The 23,279-nt window shown below is 36.7% G+C and overlaps 1 protein-coding gene across 1 annotated transcript in view; it reads right to left on the bottom strand.

The window, feature by feature from the left end:
* The window catches only part of ERC2 (ELKS/RAB6-interacting/CAST family member 2), a 617,452-nt gene that overhangs the window by 244,529 nt on the left and 349,644 nt on the right, over positions 1-23,279 (bottom strand). The window contains exon 11 of the mRNA XM_058170468.1: positions 8,252-8,387. Coding sequence (XP_058026451.1) covers positions 8,252-8,387 — 136 coding nt within the window. The remainder of the gene's footprint in view (positions 1-8,251; positions 8,388-23,279) is intronic.

Below are 23,279 nucleotides of genomic sequence, written 5' to 3'. Positions count from 1 at the left end.
CTTCTGTTGCAGAGAACCTGGTAGCTATTTTTTTGCTATTATACTATGCTGTGATAATTACTTCTGGATTTGCTATTATACTAAGCTGTGATAATTACTTCTGGATTGGAAAAATATGGTTAACCAAAAAAAACCCAAAATAAATACTATTTCTGAATGTATGTTGAATGTAATTATCCCCAAAACTCCTACAGGTGTGAATTCTTACATAAGTACCAAAAAGAGAAAGGCAATCGTAGGATAATTTATTGGCATTTTTGTTTTATTTTTCCTAAGATCTATACTTCTTGGAACATTTAACCATATTTATTTTTTTAAAAAAAAAAGACATGTGGAAAAGCTCTGGTAAAAGCCAAAACCATATCAATAAGAAAGTTAGGGCTACTTAGCAAAATTAGATTTATTATTTTTAGTGGTTAAAGTTTTAAAATGCATAACATTACCAAGGTTTTTACAAGCTCTATATATGCTTGACGCTCATATAAAATCTCCCAGATATAAAGCATCTTTTTTCAATAAACTGTCATTACTAAAGAACAATATGGCCATTAGAAAGCAACTTTCTCTAGAATTTTCTTTTTTCCTGAGCATCACTAAAGTTCAGGTGTATTTCAAAAACACTGCAGCAAGAGACTGTACTCAGAACCATCTCCAAGGTCTTCACCTAGATTCAAGGACAGCTGAATTTTATGCAATTGAGATATTGTTTTTGGAGCTGTCCATGGTCTGAGAGATCATGTTTCTAGCTCTGATCCTGTAAGTAGCTCCTTGCTTGCAACCATCTATTTCATCATCGCTCTTCCAAACACTGCCAATGTTAATTTATCTTGTCACATAAGAAGATTTGGCTCAAAAGTTCAATATTCATATCCCAAATCTATGTTGTATATGAACATCTTCACAGAGATTCATGTGCAAGTGAAGTTTTTCCATGGTTTATTATTTTTTATTACTTCCAGAGGAAAATCCAGGAAAAAACTCAACTCCCGAACTCAACAGTGCAATGGATTCCTTGACCATGCAATCCTATCTCCTCAACTGATCTGAGTTCAGTGGGACTTTTGCCAGAGAAATGACGATAAATAGCTTACCTGGAATAAGTCCCATAAAAGGAGCCATGATTGTGAAAGCAAAATGTAAATTTTATATTTCCTTGAAGAAAATAACATGAAGTGAGTATTAAATGAGATTTTTTTAGTGGAATCACTTTAATTCTGCAAAATGGCATGAACCTCTAACAAGTGCAATTTTCAATCAAATAGTATAAAACCTCAAATCTGGCACTTGCCTTCAGTCATATAAACCAAATTCTGTGTCTTTAGGACATTCATTAAGTCTTCTCTTCCACTGAAATGAGTGAAAGATGTCTTTTTCACTATAGTAATACTACATTGGCAGAGGTTTTATACATATGGAATATATTCACAATTTAATGGAATCTTTACTGGCCAAGAAAAGAAAATGCTTCAGTAGTCATCTCTGGTAAAAAATCAAATTCACATTCGGCTGTGATATTTGCATATATATAAGTTATCATATTTAGCTATCTTTAAATGAGCTAAGTTCAACTTCTGTTTTGTAATTATGCTAATATTTTTTTTAAATCTGTTGAAATAAATCATGAATGGCATGAGTTTGCTTTTCTAAAGCAAACTTAATCAGAGTTTTAAGACAGATTGACAAAGGAAAAGAATACATTAAACCTAGTTTATATATACAGTTCTTTTCTAATGAAGAAAAGATAAAAAGATAAGCTAAATGTGAAAGCACATGGAGAAGGCTAACAAAAAATGCATCTATGCATAGAAAGAGAAATCTCACTGAAATGTGTGAAATTAGTAATATACAATACTAGTGCTTCTCAACCTCAACAAATTTAAGATGAGTGGACTTCAACTCTCTTAAATTCTCAGAGTGGAAATACGCTCATTTGAAAGATGTCAAACTTGAGAAACATTGCACTATATATTTTACTGAAAGTCAAAAATTTTGAGGTTTGTGTTATTAGTAATTTTTCCTGGCATTTATCCATATAGGTAGTCCCCAACATATAACCATTTCTTCAGTGACCATTCAAAATTATAATGGTGCTGAAAGAAAGGATTTATAACTTATACCAAAAGTCATGGCTGCTACAGCATCTCGGCTGTCATATGAACAAAATTTGGGTGCTTGGCACCCACCATTATAATCAACCAGTTGTTTCTTTATCCCAAAAACAACCTTTGGAAAAGATAAATGGACCAACGTGTGATGGGGGGGGGGAAGACCAAGGGTGTGGGATCCAGGAGAATGGGAAAGAGAGTATGGGGTGCTTCAAAAGGAGGTCTGGGGGTGGCCATGTATGATTTGCAGAGGTGCTGCTCAGGCTTGGGCCTGCACCAGGGTTCCCAGAACTTCCCCAACCCCCAGACTTCAGGGACTATGGCATTAAGTGAGTGTGTGGTTCACTTAACAACTAGCACTTATTTATAAATCAAGGAAACAGTAATTAGAAATGCAAATAATCTCAAGGGTACACAGATCCATGATATTCTTTCCTGATCAGTCATGTTTTTTATTCTTCTCTTTTTTCTTTTTTTTCTTTTTTTCTTTTTGTTTAATATGTATGGAAATCTCAGTGGTCATTTTAACTACTGGAAAAGAAGTAACCGTATTATCCCCAGGGATCTTTTGATTTGAAATGAAAACATACCAAAATACACTTTGTCAAGCTAATCACACTTCACCTTAACCATTGGAAAAGAAGAAAATATATTATCTCCAAGGATTCTATAAAAAGAAAAATTGGAAATATTTAAAAATATGCCTTAGCTTTTAGACAATGAAGTGGAGAGAATTCTAAGGATATTTTATTGGCATAAAATATTGGCTGTTACATTTCTTCATATGCTATTTCATTAATTTATTATACTCGGGAGAGAGAAGCATTAAAATGGAGCTTGATCAAAAATGACAATCGTCGTCCATTTGGATGCAATATGAGACTGAATTTCCAAAAAGAAAAAGAGAATTTGCTGAAGACAAAAAAGGTTTATGAAATTTAAATAAAGAAAACTGAGTGTACAACTCGGCAAAATATACTGAGTATTTCTGTGTTGTCTGTAAGATCAAATTTAAAGTTCAACATTATAGCACTTTAATATTGCATGGAATATCATAAACTTTACAGCAAATGTATCAGAGGGACACTGATTTGAAAAAGGCTTCACCTAATGCTTTACCACTTTAGTTAAAAAGCAGACTTGCTAAAGTAAACCCATAGAAAACATGGTCACTCATCAGCTATGGCAAAAGGCCAATTCCATCAGATTTCAGCTATTCTTCAACTGAGTCACCAGGGATAAACTAGAAAAACAGGAAAGATGAGTAGCTCAGCCAACAGGGATAAGATTCATCTGCCCTGAGCTTTCCACCTGTATCACAATGCAGAGTAGCATTGGTTCACAACCCACCAATGCCAAAACTCCTAGAAGTACATAATCATAGTTTAATTGTAGCAGCTTACTCAATCTTAAATTATTAGATTTACGAGTAGCCAAAAAAAAACCCTACTCGTTGTGTGTATGGTTATCTTAAGTATTACTCAATGACAGTAGTAGGTACAGAAAGCTTCATGGTCTTTACATCTGCACAATGCTGATCATCAATGTTATTCTCAGTTATGAAAAAACCTTATTTGAGCCATGGTGGCGCAGTGGTTAGAGTGCAGTATTGCAGGCTACTTCTGCTGAATACAGGCTGCCTGAAGTCTGGCAGTTTAAATCTCACCCGGCTCAAGATTGACTCAGCCTTTCATCCTTCTGAGGTGGATAAAAGGAAGACCCAGATTATTGGGGGCAATATGCTGACTCTATAAACCACTTAGAGTGGGCTGTAAAGAACTGTAAAGTGGTATATACATCTAAGTGCTATTCCTATTACATATATCTGGTGAGTCCTGTACTGACTTTGAAGTTACTCTGTAATCAGTTTGCAATTATAATCAGTCTAATATCAACACATCAAGTTGGGAAAGATGTACATTATCTAATTCACCCAAAGAATATGGACAAACTAGACAGGAAGTTTGCAGCCCACCAGCTATTCTCTGTATCTTTTCCAATTATGACTGATAAAAGCCTCCAGGCCAAAAGTGAAGAACTGGTGACTTGGAACAAATCAATTATATAGATTTATCCCAATCTCTTCATAATTCTGCTTTGGAATGGCCTTCATTTGTTCTGATAACTTACTGGATAGTGAGAGTACAAGTCCTAATTTCTAATTGGCAGCTGTTACTATTTATCACCATCTCCTCTTCCAACCATCTGGCCTGAGTTTAGGAAGCACACTTCTACACTGATTCTGATGTAATCTGTTCATAGTAGAATTTCTCTTCTTCAGGTGGCCTTTGTCTAAGGCAAGCAAGAATCCCAATCCTATTCAGTTTTAAATGAATCCGCCAAGAATTGCCTGGAGATGGAGATTTCAGTGTCATTAATTTGCTGATGACAAATAGCTCTGCCTTTCTGTTTTTTACCATCATTCTTAGAAAAGTTAAGAAACTCTTAAACAAGTGCCTGGAATTGATTCTAAACTGAGTGGAAAAGAGGAAGTGAAACTTAATCTTGGAAAAATACTGCTGCAGTGGATTGAGAAGAAGCTGATCTGGATAATAGCATACAACAGACTTGTACTCTTCCTTTGGCCAGGTGTACAACTTGGAAATGATCCTGGATTCCTTACTGATGGCTGAGCCAGATTTGGCAGCAATGACCAAAGTATTGTTTGCAAAAATCTGATTTGCATGCCATCTGGAGAACTAGACCAATGATCTAATTATCCATTGTTCTCTAAATCAGACTACCAAAATCAGTTATAGGATTGCCCCCTTAAGATATATGAAGACTAATGCCGATATACTAAGTCACTCATCTTCATATGGTAGGGTGCCAAAACATTACGTATCATTCCAATTTTATGTCACTTGTACAGTGTAAGAGCCAATAAGCATATTTCAAAATGCTGATCTTAATACTCCCTAAACTGTAATGATTGTTGAGGTTATCTAAAGTCCACCTTCTTAGATCTTCACATAAGCTAACTTTTAGATCAGGGGTGTCCAACCTTGGTCCCTTTAAGACTTGTGGACTTCAACTGTCAGAGTCCCTTAGCCAGCAAAGCTGACTGAGGAACTCTGGGAGTTGAAGTCCACAAGTCTTAAAGGGACCAAGCTTGGACACCCCTGTTTTAGATGGTGTTTGGATGGTGTTTGGATGGGTTAGAGGGGTAAAAATAAACATCATTAAAGTAAATTAACAAAATTGGACAAAACAGGGATATTTTGTTAAATACTGGAAAAGTGGGAGTCCAATGAACCTCCTGAGCATAATATTCCATCGCATGAGTGGCACTCAGGAGAAGGTCAAGTAGCGGAGCAACTTGAAATGCCCTCATCTCATTAACTCATTGGTCATGTTCACTAGTTTATGTTAAGATTTGCAAAGTTAATTTGAGCAACTTTTTCAGGGGCAGAAGCTTTTGAAACTCCTTCTAAATAGACATCTACATTAATATAATCTAGAATACCAATGGCCGAATCATAAGCATGACCTCCAATGGAACAAAAATATTATTTTGTCTGATCTACCTTTAAAAAAACCATATATGCATCAATCCAATATATATAAAGTTATCATGGTACATTTTTCACTTCTGGGTGAAACTATTATTAAAAAATATAATTCATGATGAAACATCTTGTAGTGAAATGTGCAAAATGGAAATACTACTTTAGTAACATGAAAAAGTATTCAGACAAAAGCAACCAATTTGATATAATACATGGAAGCTGATTAACGAAGGTATCACCAAAAAAAAAAAGTATTTTGAGCCAAGAGGAAAAATAAAAAGATTAAAAGAGAAAATTCTTAATCTTTCCAGATGAGTTTTATAAAAGGCCAGACGAAATTGAAAAACCAATTATTCCTTGTGTCCACAGATAATGAACAATGTTTCAGGCAACTGGTTTTAAATGTTACTTAAAAACAGCACACTGATGGTTACCTAACACAGTTATATTTTTATTTCCAAGAAAGGTAGAACATACCGGGAAAGTATTTTGACAACAGTGCCAAATTATCTAAATAGTTTTGAACACCATGTACCTTTAATTTACAGGAAAGAGAAGATAGAGCAATAAATGTGTCAACTCTCTTTATCTGGGGAAAGTTTTAAAGATCTACTACTGTAACTTGCAAGCAAAGAATGCCTAACTTGAAGACTGAAAGAATAGACAAACCATGCTGCTTCATCTTCTGAGCACCAAACCCTCTGATCTAAAATTTGTAGATCACAGATATAGCAACCTGCCTAAGGTTCTCAGTGAACTACAGAGACCATGTTCATTATGTTTTAGAGCTTGCTTTTAAATTTAGACCTTTCTTTGCATGTTTGTAAACCCAGTGCTACTTTTGACTTCTGCCTTTTCTTCTTGCTTGTGAATTCCACTTTGTATCCATGGATTCAGACTAATATTCTCATAATATATTTCATTGGCCTTTCAGAACAAGATCTAACTGCACTAGAAGCTTCTTTTACTTTGTTTTGAAGCATGTTTTCCCTTGCACAGAATAAAAGCGTGGGGTACATCCCTGAAAAGTTTTCTGTATGTAAAAAAAGAAGAGGAAGAATGGGGTTTCACTAAGATTTGGGCTGCAAAGTGTGAAAACCCACCAGATGACATTTATATCTTTTTGCTGCCATCTAATGTAGGGACGTGGTGGCTCAGTGGCTAAGATGCTGAGCTTGTCAATCAAAAGGTTGGCAGTTCAGTGGTTTGAATCCCTAGTGCTGCATAACAGTGTGAGCTCCCATTACTTGTCCCAGCTTCTGCCAACCTAGCAGTTCAAAAGTGCATTAAAAATGCAAGTAGAAAAATAGGGACCACGTTTGGTGGAAAGGTAACAGTGTTCTGTGCGCCTTTGGTGTTTAGTCATGCCAGCCACATGATCATGGAGACGTCTTTGGACAGCGCTGGCTCTTCAGCTTTGAAACAGAGATGAGCACCGCCCCCTAGAGTCGGGAATGACTAGCACATATGCGTGAGGGGAACCTTTACCTTTACCTAATGGTCTGTAAGAGCAACTACCTGTAGTTTTCATAGATAAATGTTCTTGAATCCTGCACTAGTAGCTACACCTTGCAAAATCCTCCTATTTGATTAATGTTAAAGTTATAGGAACTAATCTCTTAGAATATATTATAGATTTTTTTGAATATTGAATGCTGCTTTTTATAAATAAAACTATTATTTTTTTGAAAGACATCACCCTGCCAACAAAAGTGCATATAATCAAGGCTATGGTTTTCCCAGTTGCAATGTATGGCTGTAAAGGTTGAACCATAAGAAAGGTTGAGCGCCAAAGAATCAAGGCCTTTGAACTCTGGTGCTGGAGAAGACTCCTGCGAGTCCCTTGGACTGCAAGGCGAACAAACAAGTCAGTCCTAGAGGAGATCAACCCTGACTGCTCTTTAGAAGGCCAGATCCTGAAGATAAAACTGAAATACTTTGGCCACCTAATGAGAAGGAAGGACTCACTGGAGAAGAGCCTAATGCTGGGAAAGATTGAGGGAAAAAGAAGAAAGGGACGACAGAGAACGAGGTGGCTGGATGGAGTCACTGCAGCAGTAGGCATGAGTTTAAATGGACTCCAGAGGATGGTAGAGGACAGGAAGGCCTGGAGGAACGTTGTCCATGGGGTCGCGATGGGTCCGACATGACTTTGCAACTAACAACAACAAATTTTTTTGAGGGGGCAGGGAAGTAATAAACTTTTATACATCTCCTAAAGTCACTTTGGGGAAATAGGCAAATATATAAATTGTCTAAATAAAGTCTTCGGAGAAGGGCGGTATAGAAATGTAAATAATAAATAATAAATAAACAAAAATTCTGCATCTTTGCTACCATTTAGTAGGATGCAGCTTGTTGTAGCCCAGACCAATTTCTTAAGTGATATCTATGACAAATCCAAGGATACAGAACTTTTTCTTACATAAATAAAGACAAAAGATACCAAAAGATTTATATATGGGATATAAGGGATCTACTGTATGTAACTAAACATTTGCCAATCAAGAAAAATCAGTACTTTATTAATCACTAGCTATGAAGTATATGTGTTATTTAGATTGACAACCCAATCATGTGTAGACAAACTGTAAAATACTTAGCATGGTAGTGTTATAAAAAAATAAAGCAACTTACCTGCAAATGCTGAGCATTGTCTGTCATATTGTCTTCACGCCGCCGAACTTCTTCTAGCAACTGGGCATTCTTCTTCTTTTCTATTTGTTGATTGTGCTTCAGGTTGGCCACCTTCTTGCTTTGATCCTTCATGTGTCTAAGAATAGTATGCATATGCTTGTTAATTCTAATGGGCCTATTAACAATGTAAGAGAGCAAATATATAAACGACAGTAAAAAGCTTATCATTAGGCAGAGCTTATCATCATTACACATTCTAAAGTAGGAAGTCTATGAAAAGTCAGGGTGCTTCATGGGAAATACTGAATGGTACCGCAGATTAGACATGAATGAAGCAATCTTTAAGATAGAAATATGTCATAGTTTAGACTGGCTTAATTTTAGACGTGAAAACTCGAAGGTCCCCATCTCTATTTTCAGGGCCAAAATTTAAAACAGGGATCATAACATTTCATTACTGTTGCAAAATAAGGGTTCTCAGTTTTACAATCTTACTATTTGATTGTCTATCTGGACTGAAATGGCTAGGTAGTGCACCTGGTGTTCTCAGAAGGTTTGGTTTCCCCTTTTAAAGCCTCTGGTGAATTAAAGCGTCCATTCAGAAATTGTTTTCCATTCCAAGAGTTTATTCTAAAAATCAGTTCCAACCTAAATTGATTCAAAACTACATCCCAACGTTAATTTCAGAAACAAAATTAGCCCATCACAACTTAAAAATCATGTCTGTGCATTCAGAAAAGCCCACATATGACCAATTAAAACTTCTCAACGATGATAAGCCATTATTTAGCATTATTTTTTGACTGACTAATTACTATGAAAGACCGCAGAAGAAATGTGAGAACATAACTGTTATCTGCTTGAGTTCTTAGATATTAATTTATTTGACTCTCTCACGATTCTAAGGAATTTCTTTCTTTTTATCTATATAATAATAGTCATGTGCAGATTCCAAAAGAGATTTGCACACTAATCTTTTTTGGCAAAAGGAAAGGATATTTTCTAATGTCCATATGATCACGCAAAGTTTTTAAAGGATTTGGTGAGGTGGAGGCATTATGTATAACTGTAGGTTTTATTTTTAAATATTTTCTTTCCTTGTGAATATTTAGTAAGTAAAATGCTATGTCCTTAAATATTTATTGCAAAATAATAGGATAAATTATACTGGTAGTGGAAAAGCAAGTGCTATTTTCAAGAGAAAGTTGGTTCTAGGCTAAAAAAAAACCCAACAACAACCAAGAACAATCCTGAAAAATAAATAGTATTAAGTCTACTTAGCATAGGAAAGTAACTACCATTTTCCAATCTACAACCAGTTTTCGAATTGATATGATGAAATATGATTCATATAGTTATAATGAATGTCATGTTTTCTATATCCAGTGATAAAATATAGAAAATAGGAAGGAGATCCAAAAACGTTTTGTATAATTTGCATAACAACAATATTAATTGTTCTTTGAGCATTTTTTTAAGAAAATCTCCTCCTTTTATTATTCCTGTTGTATTTCATCTATAACTGAAGTTTTTTAAAGCTGTTCAATTGAGTTACAGTTTTTTTAAAAAGTGTTTTTAACCATTTTGTGGTTAAATACATTGTTTTCCAAATTACTCTAAAAAGAGTTCTGCTGAACTCTTCTCTTAAAAACTTATTATTTATATTATTCAGAAAACCTATTCATCTCAACTCATGGTATGCTTCCATCAAAGGATTGGATTGATTGACTGATTATGTGCCATAAAGTCAGAGCAATCACACAAGGAAATTTTCCCCCAGGACAATCTGACTCCAACCTGGCCCTCTAGGTCCTCCAATGGTGCACCCACTAGGAAGGGTTATTTTATCAATTTAACTTGCCCTGAACAGAGAGATAACATGCAGGTACAATTTGTTGTAAGAAGGTACAATTTAAATAAGTGAGTATATAAATATATATAAATAGGTTCTACCATATCACAAGATCTAAAATGGACAGGTAACATCAAAAACATCATCAAAAAAGCACGACAAAGAAAGTTCTTTCTGCGCCAACTCAGAAAGCTCAAACTGCCCAAGGAGCTGCTGATACAGTTCTACAGAGGAATTATTGAGTCTGTCATCTGCACTCTATAACTGTCTGGTTTGGTTCTGCAACCCAACAAGGCAGACATAGACTTCAGAGGATAATTAGAACTGCAGAAAAAACAACTGTTACCAACCTGCCTTCCATTGAGGATCTGTATACTGCACAAATCAAAAAGAGAGCTGTGAAAATATTTACACACCCCTCACATCCTGGACATAAACTGTTTCAACTCCTACCCTCAAAACGACGCTATAGAGCACTGCACAGCAGAACAACTAGACACAATAACAGTTTTTTCCCAAACGCCATCACTCTGCTAAACAGATAATTCCCTCAACACTGTCAAACTAGTTACTAAGTCTGCACTATTAATCTTCTCATCGTTCCCATCACCCATCTCCTTCCACTTATGACTGTATGGCTCTAACACTGTTGCTTGTATCCTTATGATTTATATTGATATTGTTTCCTGATTGCTTATTTGTATCCTATGACTATCATTAAGTGTTGCACCTTAGAATTCTTGTTGAACATATCTTTTCTTTTATGTACACTGAGAGCACATGCACCAAGACAAATTCCTTGTGTGTCCAATCACGCTTGGCCAATAAAAAATTCTATTCTATTCTATATATGCCACTCAATTTATAGAGATACAAAACTATTTAATAATTTACAGTACCTTGATTAAATCTTATTTGAATTGTTATTTTTGCTAAGTCTAAATCATATACCATGTGATGGCTTCCCTGGTTGCTTCCCCAGATGCTCCTCTGGATGCTAGTTCAGCAAGGGAGAGCTTGGTTCAGGGACAATAGGAGGGATATGGATGAACATCCAGAGGTGGCTGGAAGTTCTGAGCCAGGCGATGCACAGCCCAGCATAGTGTTCGCAGCAGAAGTGGATGGACAAGCAACTAGTTGAGCTAGGGACAGGAGAGGCACAGCTGCAGCTGGGAAGCCAGAGGTATCAGGAAGAGGGGCACACAATTACAGCTGGCCAATGGAGACGAGGAAGAACTGTCTCCCCCTCCCAATTCAAGAATTGATAGGGTTGAGAGGAGGCAGGTCAACAAAGGGCAGCCATACTACTTGCAAGGTAGCAGCCTTGCCTCTCTTCGTGGGCTGCACTGGGGAACAGCTATTTAGCTAAGCGTTTGGACTAAAATGATGCTGTGAACATGTCCATTTGCTTGCTGTGCATTTTTCGGCCACTGTGATTCTTGCATTAATTGCTGGATTTGGATTCTATATCTCGATGTTGGACTGTGCCCCTTGAACTCTGGACTTGTCTTTGGCTTGTGGGCTTACCTTTGCTCTCTGGACTTGCATGGGATTTTCCTTGAATAGCCTATTGAACCTTGGGGTTGGTACTGATGTGGGCATGAGAAATTTCTGGGGAAGTCTCTTCAGGGCTTGGGAGCCTCAATAAAGACTTCTAACACCGTAGCATATGTATGTGTGTGAGAGAAGGCAGGGGAATAGGACACACAATTTCAGATATTTTGCTTAGTATGTATCACAAAAATAGCTATATATTTATACTCAGAGGCAGCTCATAGGTCTGGATTTGTATATAATATTTATTAGCCGAAATGTGACATGCAGCAGAGTAATAGATTTGACAGGTCACATACACCTGTGACAGCTTATAAGCAGGGTGTCTGTTCACTCTATTCCACAATAGCATGCAGTCTAGGATTCTAGGATGCAGATAGCCCAAGTTCAGGAATGTCTTCAATACAAAATTTCTAGATGTGAGTCATTAGACTAGAGTGACTAAAGCATTGTCCAAAACTGTTAGAAGAATCTCAGTGCTTTATCTAACACTTCATGTATTCCATTCTAAGAGGTAGAATTATGGGAACTCTAAATATAGATTTGACATGTCAAAGAAAAGTTAAAAATTATGACAATATAACAGGATTGTGTTCCACACATGACATCCTTGTGTAATCCTGTCAATGATGCCTATTTTTCTGTCTGATGATCCAACAAAAACTATAGTGACATGGAGCTATTTTTATTTCCTACAAGTATGTCTATATCCTCTATCTAGTAAATTATTTTATTTATTCTTAATAAACATTACTATTAAAGCAACCATAGTATGCCCAGTACTATTGAATAGCTGCTGTTGCTCCTTGTATAAATATGCTTATAGAGTTTATAGAGTGCACTGGTGTTGAAGAACCCCATCATGGCATATAAAGTAGAGCCAGCTTTAACTTTTTAAGTAGGGAGAGACACATTTGCAAACGAAAGGCAAGAACTAACATTATCCATTTTTTCTTATCAAAAGGCACAGAACTTTTCAGAGCATGTGGATAATGAACACAGGTAGTTCCTAAGGGAGTGTCTTCTGCTTATTCTAGCCCTAACTCTTGTCTGTAACATAACAACAGAAGAATGAAGTTGGAAAATAGAAGACCAAGTGGCCCTTCTTCTACATTGCATCTTAAAAGAACAATTTGATGGATGAGGATGATGTACCCCATATGTTGAACAACCATATTATATTACACTTTAACAAATGTCTTCCCTTTCCCTACCAACAATAGATACTGACATAAGATTACTGAAAGAAATGCAACTTTAGCAAGTTATTTACTCTATTCAAATACAACACTTGGGAAAGGAGTTAATTTTTAAATCCCAAATATTTCTTTGTTTGTTAGCTTATCCTTTCTGTGTTTATATATTCTGTCTACTTATGTTTCCCTCTTTCTTTCACTCTTAGCATTTTGAAACTTATTTATATCCCTTAGCTAATGAATACCATTTTGCCTTTATTTGACTCTACCTTTGATCTTTCACAAATTGAATGCTTCGATGCAATGAAGTGCTTTAAAACAACAGAAGAGGAGCCAAGTTCATTGCTCTCAAAGTACAATGGAGTTCTGACGTGTAATCTTGTTTGACAATGCTATGTGCGGTAGTACTGGAGGAGGACACATTAAATCTTAACAGTTTGCTCAGAAAGAAGTCACCTTGAGATGGTGGGTTTCAGAAAAGGAAATAATGGGGAAATCACACAGCACTCTTGTGTTGTTTTAGTTTCATAGTCCTCTTCCCCAGAAAGATAGCTCATTACACTTTTTAGTTCTTTATCCTTTTTAGTAACTGTTGTTTTCTTTTCAATGATGCTGTAACTTCTCCCTTCCTGTCTGAAACTCCTACTTGTGAAAACAGCATTCTTAAAGCATCACTTCATCCATACCAGATTCTCTGATAGCTTAACAAATTGCTATTAAGGAATTTGTAGAAAAGGTAGGCCCATTGTATGTTCTGGTGGCCTTCCTACTAAATAGCAATTGCAACTTTTTGTTTTTATTTATTTTGTCAAGTACATATTAGATATATATAAGTATAAGCATGAATTGAATACATAAAATGAATACAACTAAAGGGAACATTAGGACAGGGATGGTAGGCACGCTGGTGCTCTTATGGACACCCCTTAGAGACCTCTTAGGAATGGGGTGAGGTCAACAGTAGACAGTCTTAGGTTAAAGTTCTGGGGGTTTGGGGATGAGACCACAGAGTCTAGTAGTGCATTCCAGGCATTAACAACTCTGTTACTGAAGTCATATTTTCTGCAATCGAGTTTGGAGCAGTTCACTTTAAGTTTGTATCTATTGTGTGCTTGTATATTGTTGTGGTTGAAGCTGAAGTAGTCATTGACAGGTAGGACATTGTAGCAGATTATTTTATGAGCTATTGCAGCAAGATGCTGCCCTTCTGATTAAGGGAGAGTCATAAGGGAACATTCTCAATTAAGGCCAATCAAACTAAATAGGGAAGCAACATGAACAGCATCGATATTGGGTAACACACTGCCTGTTCTATGTGATAGAAAGTGATGAAATCCAATTTTTTTTACTACCAGTTCTGTGGGTCTGGTTTCGTGGGCATGGGGTGGCTTGGTGAGCGTGGCAGGGAAAGGATACTGCAAAATCTCCATTCCCACCCCACTCCAGGGGAAGGATACTGCAAAATGCCCATTCCCACCCCACTCCTGGTGGAAGGATATTACAAAATCTCCATTCCCACCCTACTCTGGGGCCAGCCAGAGGCTCAAAATTTCCACTACCATTTCTCCAGAACCTGTCAGAACCTGCTGGATTTCACCCATGAAATAGACCCTTATTCCATAGGAGACAATTATGGAGTTAATGAGCATGGCTGCCTATTTATTTTCTATTTGAGTCCATGGGAAGCACTATGTATTTCTATGACTCAAAGTTACTTCACATTAGGGAATGAAGGAAAGTGATTTCTGAAACCCCCAAAGCAGATTTTGAGAGCTGCGGGAAGCTCATGTGGAAGACTGTTACAAGAATGGATTTCCAGTTGAATATGAAGGCATTTTGTTCAATCTTTCCCAATCTAATTCTTGTCGATATATGGTGCATGGGTATAAATAATGAATGGATTTGGTATATTCCCAAAGTAGAAAATTATTTGGAAGATATAAACACAGTGAAAATATATACATCATGGTCACATTTGTATATGTTGAAGTACATTTAAGCTATGGATTCATGTGTTCTACGTTTAATTTCTAAACCAGCAAGTCATTTATTTATTTATTTATTTAGCTTTCAGTTTTTGTATACTTTCTGAAACACTAGGAATCTGAACAATACACACTAAACAAAAATAGAAAAAGAAATCCCACTAACAATTTCATATCTTGGGAGAAAGAATATATCAGAGTTTGCCACAAAGAAGAAGGTATCCAGTTGTTCTCCAAAGCACATGAGGACAGGACAAGAAGCAATGGATGGAAACTAATCAAGGAGAGAAGCAAGCTAGAACTAAGAAGAAATTTTCTGACAGTTAGAACAATTAATCAGTGGAACAACTTGCCTCCAGAAGTTGTGAATACTCCAACACTGGGAGTTTTAAAGAGATTGGATAACCATTTGTCCGAAACAGTATGAGGTTTCCTGCCTGAGCAGGGGGTTGGACTAGAAGACCTCCAAGGTCCCTTCCAACTCTATTATTCTGTTCTGTTCTGTTCCGTTCCGTTCCGTTCCGTTCCGTTCCATTCCATTTTGTTCTTTATTGTTAATTTTTCATCAACTATGTACAGAAAATTACAATCTTGATATTTTTTGTCCAGTTATATTTATTATATTTCTATATCAATTAATTAATACAAGCCACAAGCAAAACTATAAATACTAAACAATACATTAAATTGATATTGACAAATATAACTAAAACTGAAATATGATTATATGAGGGGAAGCCCTCACATTTGGGGTGTGCAAAGAAACATGAATTGTTTTCTCTCATTCTGCCAACAAGAGGGATGGATAAAGGACCCACAAGCAACCCTTAGAGCAGAGCCTGTCTTTAATTATACACAAATCTGAACTAGAGTTTTGCAGAGATAATGAATTTCTTGAGTTGACAAACAGCTCTAGAAACTCTGCAGTCTTATTACTACACCATCTTAGGTTTACCACCTGCATATAAGCAATTGTTCAGGACTCTAAATTTTATGTGAAAACTTAAACCCATGTTTGGGAAGGGCAGGTTACTATCTTATTTGGCTCACTGTTACAGTTTATTGGGCTGCTCTAACATCTTACAGAACAAAGTCTTCCAAAGACCAGGGCTACAATTAAGAGACCCATCATATTTAACTCGCTAGAAACAAAGTATCTTAGTGGGAGGAGGATCTTTATCTGCTTAGAGAGTCTGGTTTTCTGTCATAAATAATAGCAAAAATACTAAGACTATACTTGTTGCTCATCCAGCAACAAAACTAAAACCTTTAATCAGCCATCTGGGTCACTTTCTTTATTTCATTTTATAGCACTGTAAATTGCAGAGGAGGGCTAACATGAAAAATACACAGATTATTGTCTGCTTTTAAGAGGAAATTACTCCAATAGGCCCAGCAGAAATAAAAGCCAGCATCCAATCCTTGGAATTCTTCAGAGCAATTTGAAAAACAGGCAACAATACTTGCAAACCTCTTGTTGCTCCCTATGAAGTTAATGGCTCTTTGTTAAACTTTTACTTTTTACATTAAAAAGTACAAATGATACACTAATATAAAATAATGAGGTGGGAACAACATTCGGTGTCTTTGCTATTGCATTTTACATATATTCTGGACTTGTTAAAGAATCACACTGATCTGTAAGACACCCCTACCCCCCACACTAACATTAATTAAATTAATTAAAAACTAATTTTGGGGGCAAACTAATCTTTTCACAGAACAGAGGTAGGAACATGTCTGGATAGGGAATATATTGGCAAAAGCTTGTAAATTATTTAATCCAAATTGCAGGATATTGTATCCTCCCATTGGACATTGCTCTCCCGAATTTTTGTTCTAGAAAATTAACAGAACAATTGCTTCCCTTTCTGTGACTGGGTCTTCCTGTGCAGAGATGTTGTAGTTCTCCTTTATACGGGTAGAACATATGCTATGTATGTACATACATACAGAATTGTATAGGTAGGTAGTTTCAATTTACAAACTAAACTACCTATAGTGTAGGTAATTTCAATTTACAATCACCATTGAGACTGGAATTTCCATTGCTAAGCAAGGCAGTTAAGTGGTCATGCCTGATTTTGTGATCTTTTATGCTACAGTTGTTAAGTCAATCATTGCAGCTGTTAAGTGAATCATGCAATTAACCAAGTCCAGCTTCTCCCATTGACTTTACTTGTTGAAAGGTGGCTGGGAAGGTCACAAATTATGACCACGTGACCCTGGGAAGCCATAATTAATACATGCTGGCTGGTAAGTGCCCAAATTTAGATAATGTGACCATATGCAATGGTCACACAAATGAGGCCCAATTATCAGTCAATTTTTTTAAGTACCACTGTAATTTGAACAATCACTAAATGAATGGATTAATGTTCACAGATAGTCAAGGACTATCTGTAAAAATAAAAGAGCCAGTTTGGAATAATGGTTAAGGCACCAGACTAGAAATTTTAAAAAATGTGACTTTTAGTCCTCCCTTAAATACGAAAGCCAGCTGAGTCATCTTGAGCCAGTCACTTTTTCTCACCCTGAAGAAGCAGGCAATGGCAAAGCATTTCTAGAATCTTGCTAGAAAACTGCAGGGACTTGTCCAGGCAGTTTCCAGGAGCCATCACTGACATGAAGGCACCAAAACAGCAACAATAATACCTCCTACATACATAAATACAGAGTTATATCTATCAAAATGCAAACATTGGCAGCAGTAGTGGGTTTCAAATCCCATCGCTACTGGTTCGCTCATGGGAGTGCATGTGCGTGTGACGCTTCTGCACATGCGCAGAGACGTCCAGGGCAGAGCCTCCTATTGCTACCAGTTCCCCCTATCCGAGGCGAACTGGTAGTAACCCACCAGTGACTGTCAGACACTGCAACCAGTTCAATAGATTGCTAAAAAGTCATTTCTTGCAAACTATGGTCTCCAGTGAGAGCTATCTAAAACTGAAGTTCTGCAACGGTGCATTCATTATAATAGTTTCCTAGTATATATTGCTGGTTTGAAATCCAATTTAAAGATTATTTTTAAGATGTATTGTTTTTTCTCCTTGAGCTGAAACATTTTATGTTTCTACAGCCACTTGAAACCAAAGAAGGAAACATACTTTGAAGTCTTTTAAGATAAGAATTGAAAATGTTTTTTGTCTTCAAGTAAAAGGGGCAGAAACCCTTTTACCACAAGTGACGGAGAAGTGATGAAACACTGCACTACTGGCATTATCAAAAAAAAAGGAAATAGATACTCAGGGAAAGAAAACAAGTAATGAAAAAAAATCCTGTTGGATTTCCAACCAGCACTACTGTATAAATTAAAGAAATATTATAACTCTAATATAAATATTATAATGAAAAGAAGTATTAGGAGCGATATGATAGCAGTGTTCCAATATCTCAGGGGCTGCACAAAGAAGAGGGAGTCAACCTATTCTCCAAAGCACCAGACTTCCAGCCGTACTTCCAGCACTATTAGAGGTGAGGACTGCAAGCTCCATGGCCCTACTCCGAGCTCTCTGTGTTGGAGGGCTCCAAAAGGAGCCATAGCCATCCTGTAGGGTGGTGAAATAAAGGTGGGGGGTGCCTTGTAGGGCGAGGAGAGCTGCATCTCTACTCCCTGACTTGGAAAATCCCCCTCATCCGAAGATGAGGAGCAGCAGCAGTCAACATGGCTGCCATGAAGCTGGGGAAATCCAGAACACCTAAGAAAATGCAGGAGCAAAGAAAACAGTGAATAGATATTGTTTCTGGGTGAGATGATTCTTCTTCTATTTAAAAATTAACCCCAAGGAAAATAAAAAATCCATGATAATATAGTCTAAAAGGATAATTGTGTAAGCTGTGAAAATAACCAATTCCAAGATCTATGTTGAAAAGTCGAGAGCACCATCTATTGATGAAAGAAAGAATGACTCCTAGACTTCTGACTTTTAACTGTTTATTGCCTTATGCTCACCAGAGGTGGAAATAAGAAAAACATTCTATAAAGAGACTATGGGAAGCTAGAATAAAGGACTAAAACCATAAAGCAGACTTAAAGAACTTGTAAAATACCTTGGACTATCAGAGTATTGAGTAAATGCTGGAACTGGCTCATTTAAATAATTGACTTTGTTTTGAAAGAAATGGATTTTGAGTGAAATAAACATCTGCTGGAAAAAAGGCAGCATGGAAATTTGAGAGGAAAGCCCCATTTACTAATGATTGGAAACTTGGACTCTTTCTGAATTAGATTGTAGCTTTATTGTTTATTTCACCTTTATTGCTATTATGGCTGGAGTTGAAGGCACAGCTGTGGAAATGAGAAAACTTTCTAATGAGATGACTTTATTTTGTTGTTCCAAAAGAGCTGATGTAGTTCCCATCTTCAAAAAAGGAAAAAAAACAGATCCAGGAAACTACAGACCTATCAGCCTGACCTCAATACCGGGGAAGATTCTGGAAAAGATAATCAAGCAACGAATCACCGAATACCTAGAAGCAAACAAAGTAATAACCAAAAGCCAACATGGGTTTGTCAAAAACAGATCATGCCAGACTAATCTTATCGCATTCTTTGACAAAATGACAAAATTAGTAGACCAGAGGAATGCTGTCGATATAATTTACTTGGACTTCAGTAAAGCATTTGATAAAGTAGACCATAACCTACTACTAGATAAAGTAGAAAAATGTGGGTTAGACAGCACCACCACCAGATGGATTCGTAACTGGCTGACCAACCGCACTCAATGTGTAGTCCTCAACGGAACTACATCCACATGGAGGGAAGTATGCAGTGGAGTACCCCAAGGCTCTGTTTTAGGCCCAGTACTCTTCAACATCTTCATCAATGACTTGGACGAGGGGATAGATGGGGAACTCATCAAATTTGCAGATGACACCAAGCTGGCAGGAATAGCCAACACTCCAGAAGATAGGCTCAAGTTACAGAAAGATCTTGACAGACTTGAACATTGGGCGCTATCTAACAAAATGAAATTCAACAGTGAAAAAAGTAAGGTTCTACATTTAGGCAAAAAAACCAAAATGCACCGGTACCGTATATGTGGCACCTTGCTCAATAGTAGTACCTGTGAGAGGGATCTTGGAGTCCTAGTGGATAACCATTTAGATATGAGCCAGCAGTGTGCAGCAGCTGCTAAAAAAGCCAACACAGTTCTGGGCTGCATAAACAGAGGGATAGAATCAAGATCACGTGAAGTGTTAGTACCACTTTATAATGCCTTGGTAAGGCCACACTTGGAATATTGCATCCAGTTTTGGTCGCCACGATGTAAAAAAGATGTTGAGACTCTAGAAAGAGTGCAGAGAAGAGCAACAAAGATGATTAGGGGACTGGAGGCTAAAACATATGAAGAACGGTTGCAGGAACTGGGTATGTCTAGTTTAATAAAAAGAAGGACTAGGGGAGACATGATAGCTGTGTTCCAATATCTCAGGGGTTGCCACAAAGAAGAGGGAGTCGGGCTGTTCTCCAAAGCACCTGAGGGTAGAACAAGAAGCAATGGGTGGAAACTGATCAAAGAAAGAAGCAACTTAGAACTAAGGAGAAATTTCCTGACAGTTAGAACAATTAATAAGTGGAACGACTTGCCTGCAGAAGTTGTGAATGCTCCAACACTGGAAATTTTTAAGAAAATGTTGGATAACCATCTGACTGAGATGGTGTAGGGTTTCCTGCCTGGGCAGGGGGTTGGACTAGAAGGCCTCCAAGGTCCCTTCCAACTCTGTTGTTATATTAATATTATGGATTCAATTGATGGTATAGGTGAGAAAATGGAAAATATTCTGCAAGGAACAGTGAACAAAGAGCAAACTGCATGAACTGGTGGAAGCAACAGAAAGTCTAGATGAAATTGATTACTCAAGCCAGCAAACTGAGCATGAACAGGGAAAAAATATGGATCAGGAAAACCAGCAAATGAAGCAGCAACTCAACGAAGAGGAAGACTTGATAAATAGCAAGCAAAAGGTGTGGAGAGAACAGATGGATTGGTCACATCAACAAATAAATCATTTTATTTTTATTATATAAAAGATTATACACTAACATCCCCCCTTCTCTTATTTCCATCACTTATTCTAACTTTTAATCATATCACCTTTTACTAAAAAACATTTTCTTTCTTTCCTACCTAGCTTCTAATCATGTTACCTATCAAAAAAAAAGAAAATAAAATAAAGAAAGAGATAAGGAAAGGCAAATCAAAACAACAACAGAGAAAAAAATTCATCTGTCCATCATCCTTTATCGGCTTCAATACTTTAATTGCTATGCTTTTTTTTAACTTGCCTTCCAAATTCCTCTCCTGGAGCTCTATCTCTGTCAGAATGTGCTTCTTGGCTGTTCAGTCTGGGTATTTCTCCCACCTCTACCCTCTTCCACTGCCTAGTTCCCAAAATTTCTGCCTAGGCCCCTGTCTCCCTTTCAAATATCTCTTCCAACTCTCTTAATACATTTTTCCCCAGTTTAATTCATCAGTCACTGTTATTTCCATTGTTGCCTCCAATTTGTCTTCTTCCTTCGTTTCTTCTGCTGACTCCTCCCTTTCCTGGGCATCTTGTTCTTTATTCATTATCACTCATATGGTATTTTCCATTTTTCCATAATCTCCTTAAATCCTTTCTCCATGACATCTTTTGTGTTTTGCAAGAGTAACACCATCTCCTTCAAAATTCCACCCATTTCTGCTTCATAAAGCATCTTGTTTTATTTTTAAAAAAATGCAACATTTGTCCAACAATCCAAGAACTATTTTTTCAGTCCTTAAGTTGCCCTTCAGGGAATGTACTAGTCCTAGTTCTTTATGTCCCATAGATAAACAGTCAGTTCCATTTAGATAATCCCAAAAGTTATCCAAAGCTTCTTTACATTCCATTTATAGGTTCAGCCTTCTAGCATAACATTCAGGGGTCCCTTTAGTTAAGAAAACTTCCTTATTTTCATATTTGGATCTCCAGTAGTCATAGGGTAGTTAACAGTATTCCAATAGATATTTTAATAGTCCTTCATGTAATTTTTCCTTTTTGTCAGCAGGTGGCACTCTCAGTTTAAATTTCAGTATTGCCACTAATCAAGCAATCTTTTAGTTGTAAAACAATTATGAAAGCAGAATAAGTTTTATAAATAAATGATTCCAGCATTTTAAAATGCTTTCCCAGTACGATACTACATCTTCCCAATTTGAGAGTCCAATTTTTTGTATATTTCAAAGTTTGTTATTTTTTTCTTCTATGCCCTTCACTTCTGGTCTGGTAGTTCCTCAGAATGCTCAAATGCCGCTTAAACAGATAATCATGAGCAAATAGTCTAAATTGTTCTTTGGGGTTGAATTTAAAGCAAAAGGAAATCCTCTCCCCCAGTTCCAGTCACTGTTCACCTACTTCGCTCCAGCACCAGTCTTAGATGTTCATTGGTTGTCCCAGCTTTGTAGCAGCCATCTTTAGTTGCCTCTTCTTCTTTTCCTCAGAGGGAAAAGAAATCCTGGGTCGGACAGGAGAGCTGTGACTCTCCTTGACCTTATAGGGTGCCCCTCTTTGCTTCACCACACCTGCAGGGTGGCTTTGGCTCCTCTCGGGGCCCACAAACAGGGAGAAGTCAGCACAGTGAACGCAGAGACCTGTTCACTGTGTCTGAGGCCGGTGCGACCTGATTATTATTATTATTATTATTATTATTATTATTATTATTATTATTATTATTATTATTATTATTATTATTTTGAATAATTATTTCAAATTCTATAAGTAGTCTGGGGTCAATTCTCTTTTGCATTGTTTGATTTCTCAACGACCTATAAAGATTCAAGAATAAAAGAACCACTAAAAAAAGTGTCTCCATGCTGCTCTCTTTCATGTTCCAAGCTAGAAAGTAACTTATAAGGTAAACAGAGCAAACTTCTAATACTTGTAAGCTTTACCAGATAAAGCAAAGAATCAGACAATGGACTAGTATTAAAACATGAAAAATATTAAGGGACAAAGATTCCGCTCAGATTTTTATCTAATTTATTAATGCGTTTCTATAGGAGTTTAATCCATACCTCTATGTTTCCAGACCATTAAATGTTCTTAATATTAGTCCACAAGTTTCTAGTGAGGCTTATATGTTCATCTACATCCAACCATTTCTGTCGTAGAAAGAAATGAAAAAAACTGAACTTCAAAACTTTAATTACCCATTCTTGTTGGTAAAATTAATGGTGCCATAGTAAAATGATTTGCTGATGACAAAAGCTTGTCTCACTAAGAAAGATAAACAGTAATATTCACCCATTTTTCCCAGGTGACTATCTGCAATCTGTAAGAATGCTACTGGCTGAGTTTTAATTTAAACTGAAATATTTTATATTTATGCAATCATACAAATGCATAGTATGTATAGATCTTAAGTTAAATAAATGTGACTTGGAATCCTGCTGGCAAATGAAAACACAAGATAA

The sequence above is a fragment of the Ahaetulla prasina genome, chromosome 2, assembly GCF_028640845.1.
Source record: "Ahaetulla prasina isolate Xishuangbanna chromosome 2, ASM2864084v1, whole genome shotgun sequence".
NCBI lineage: Eukaryota > Metazoa > Chordata > Lepidosauria > Squamata > Colubridae > Ahaetulla > Ahaetulla prasina.
Note: the sequence above shows the minus strand (reverse complement) of the source record. Positions and strands in the feature narration are given on the sequence as shown.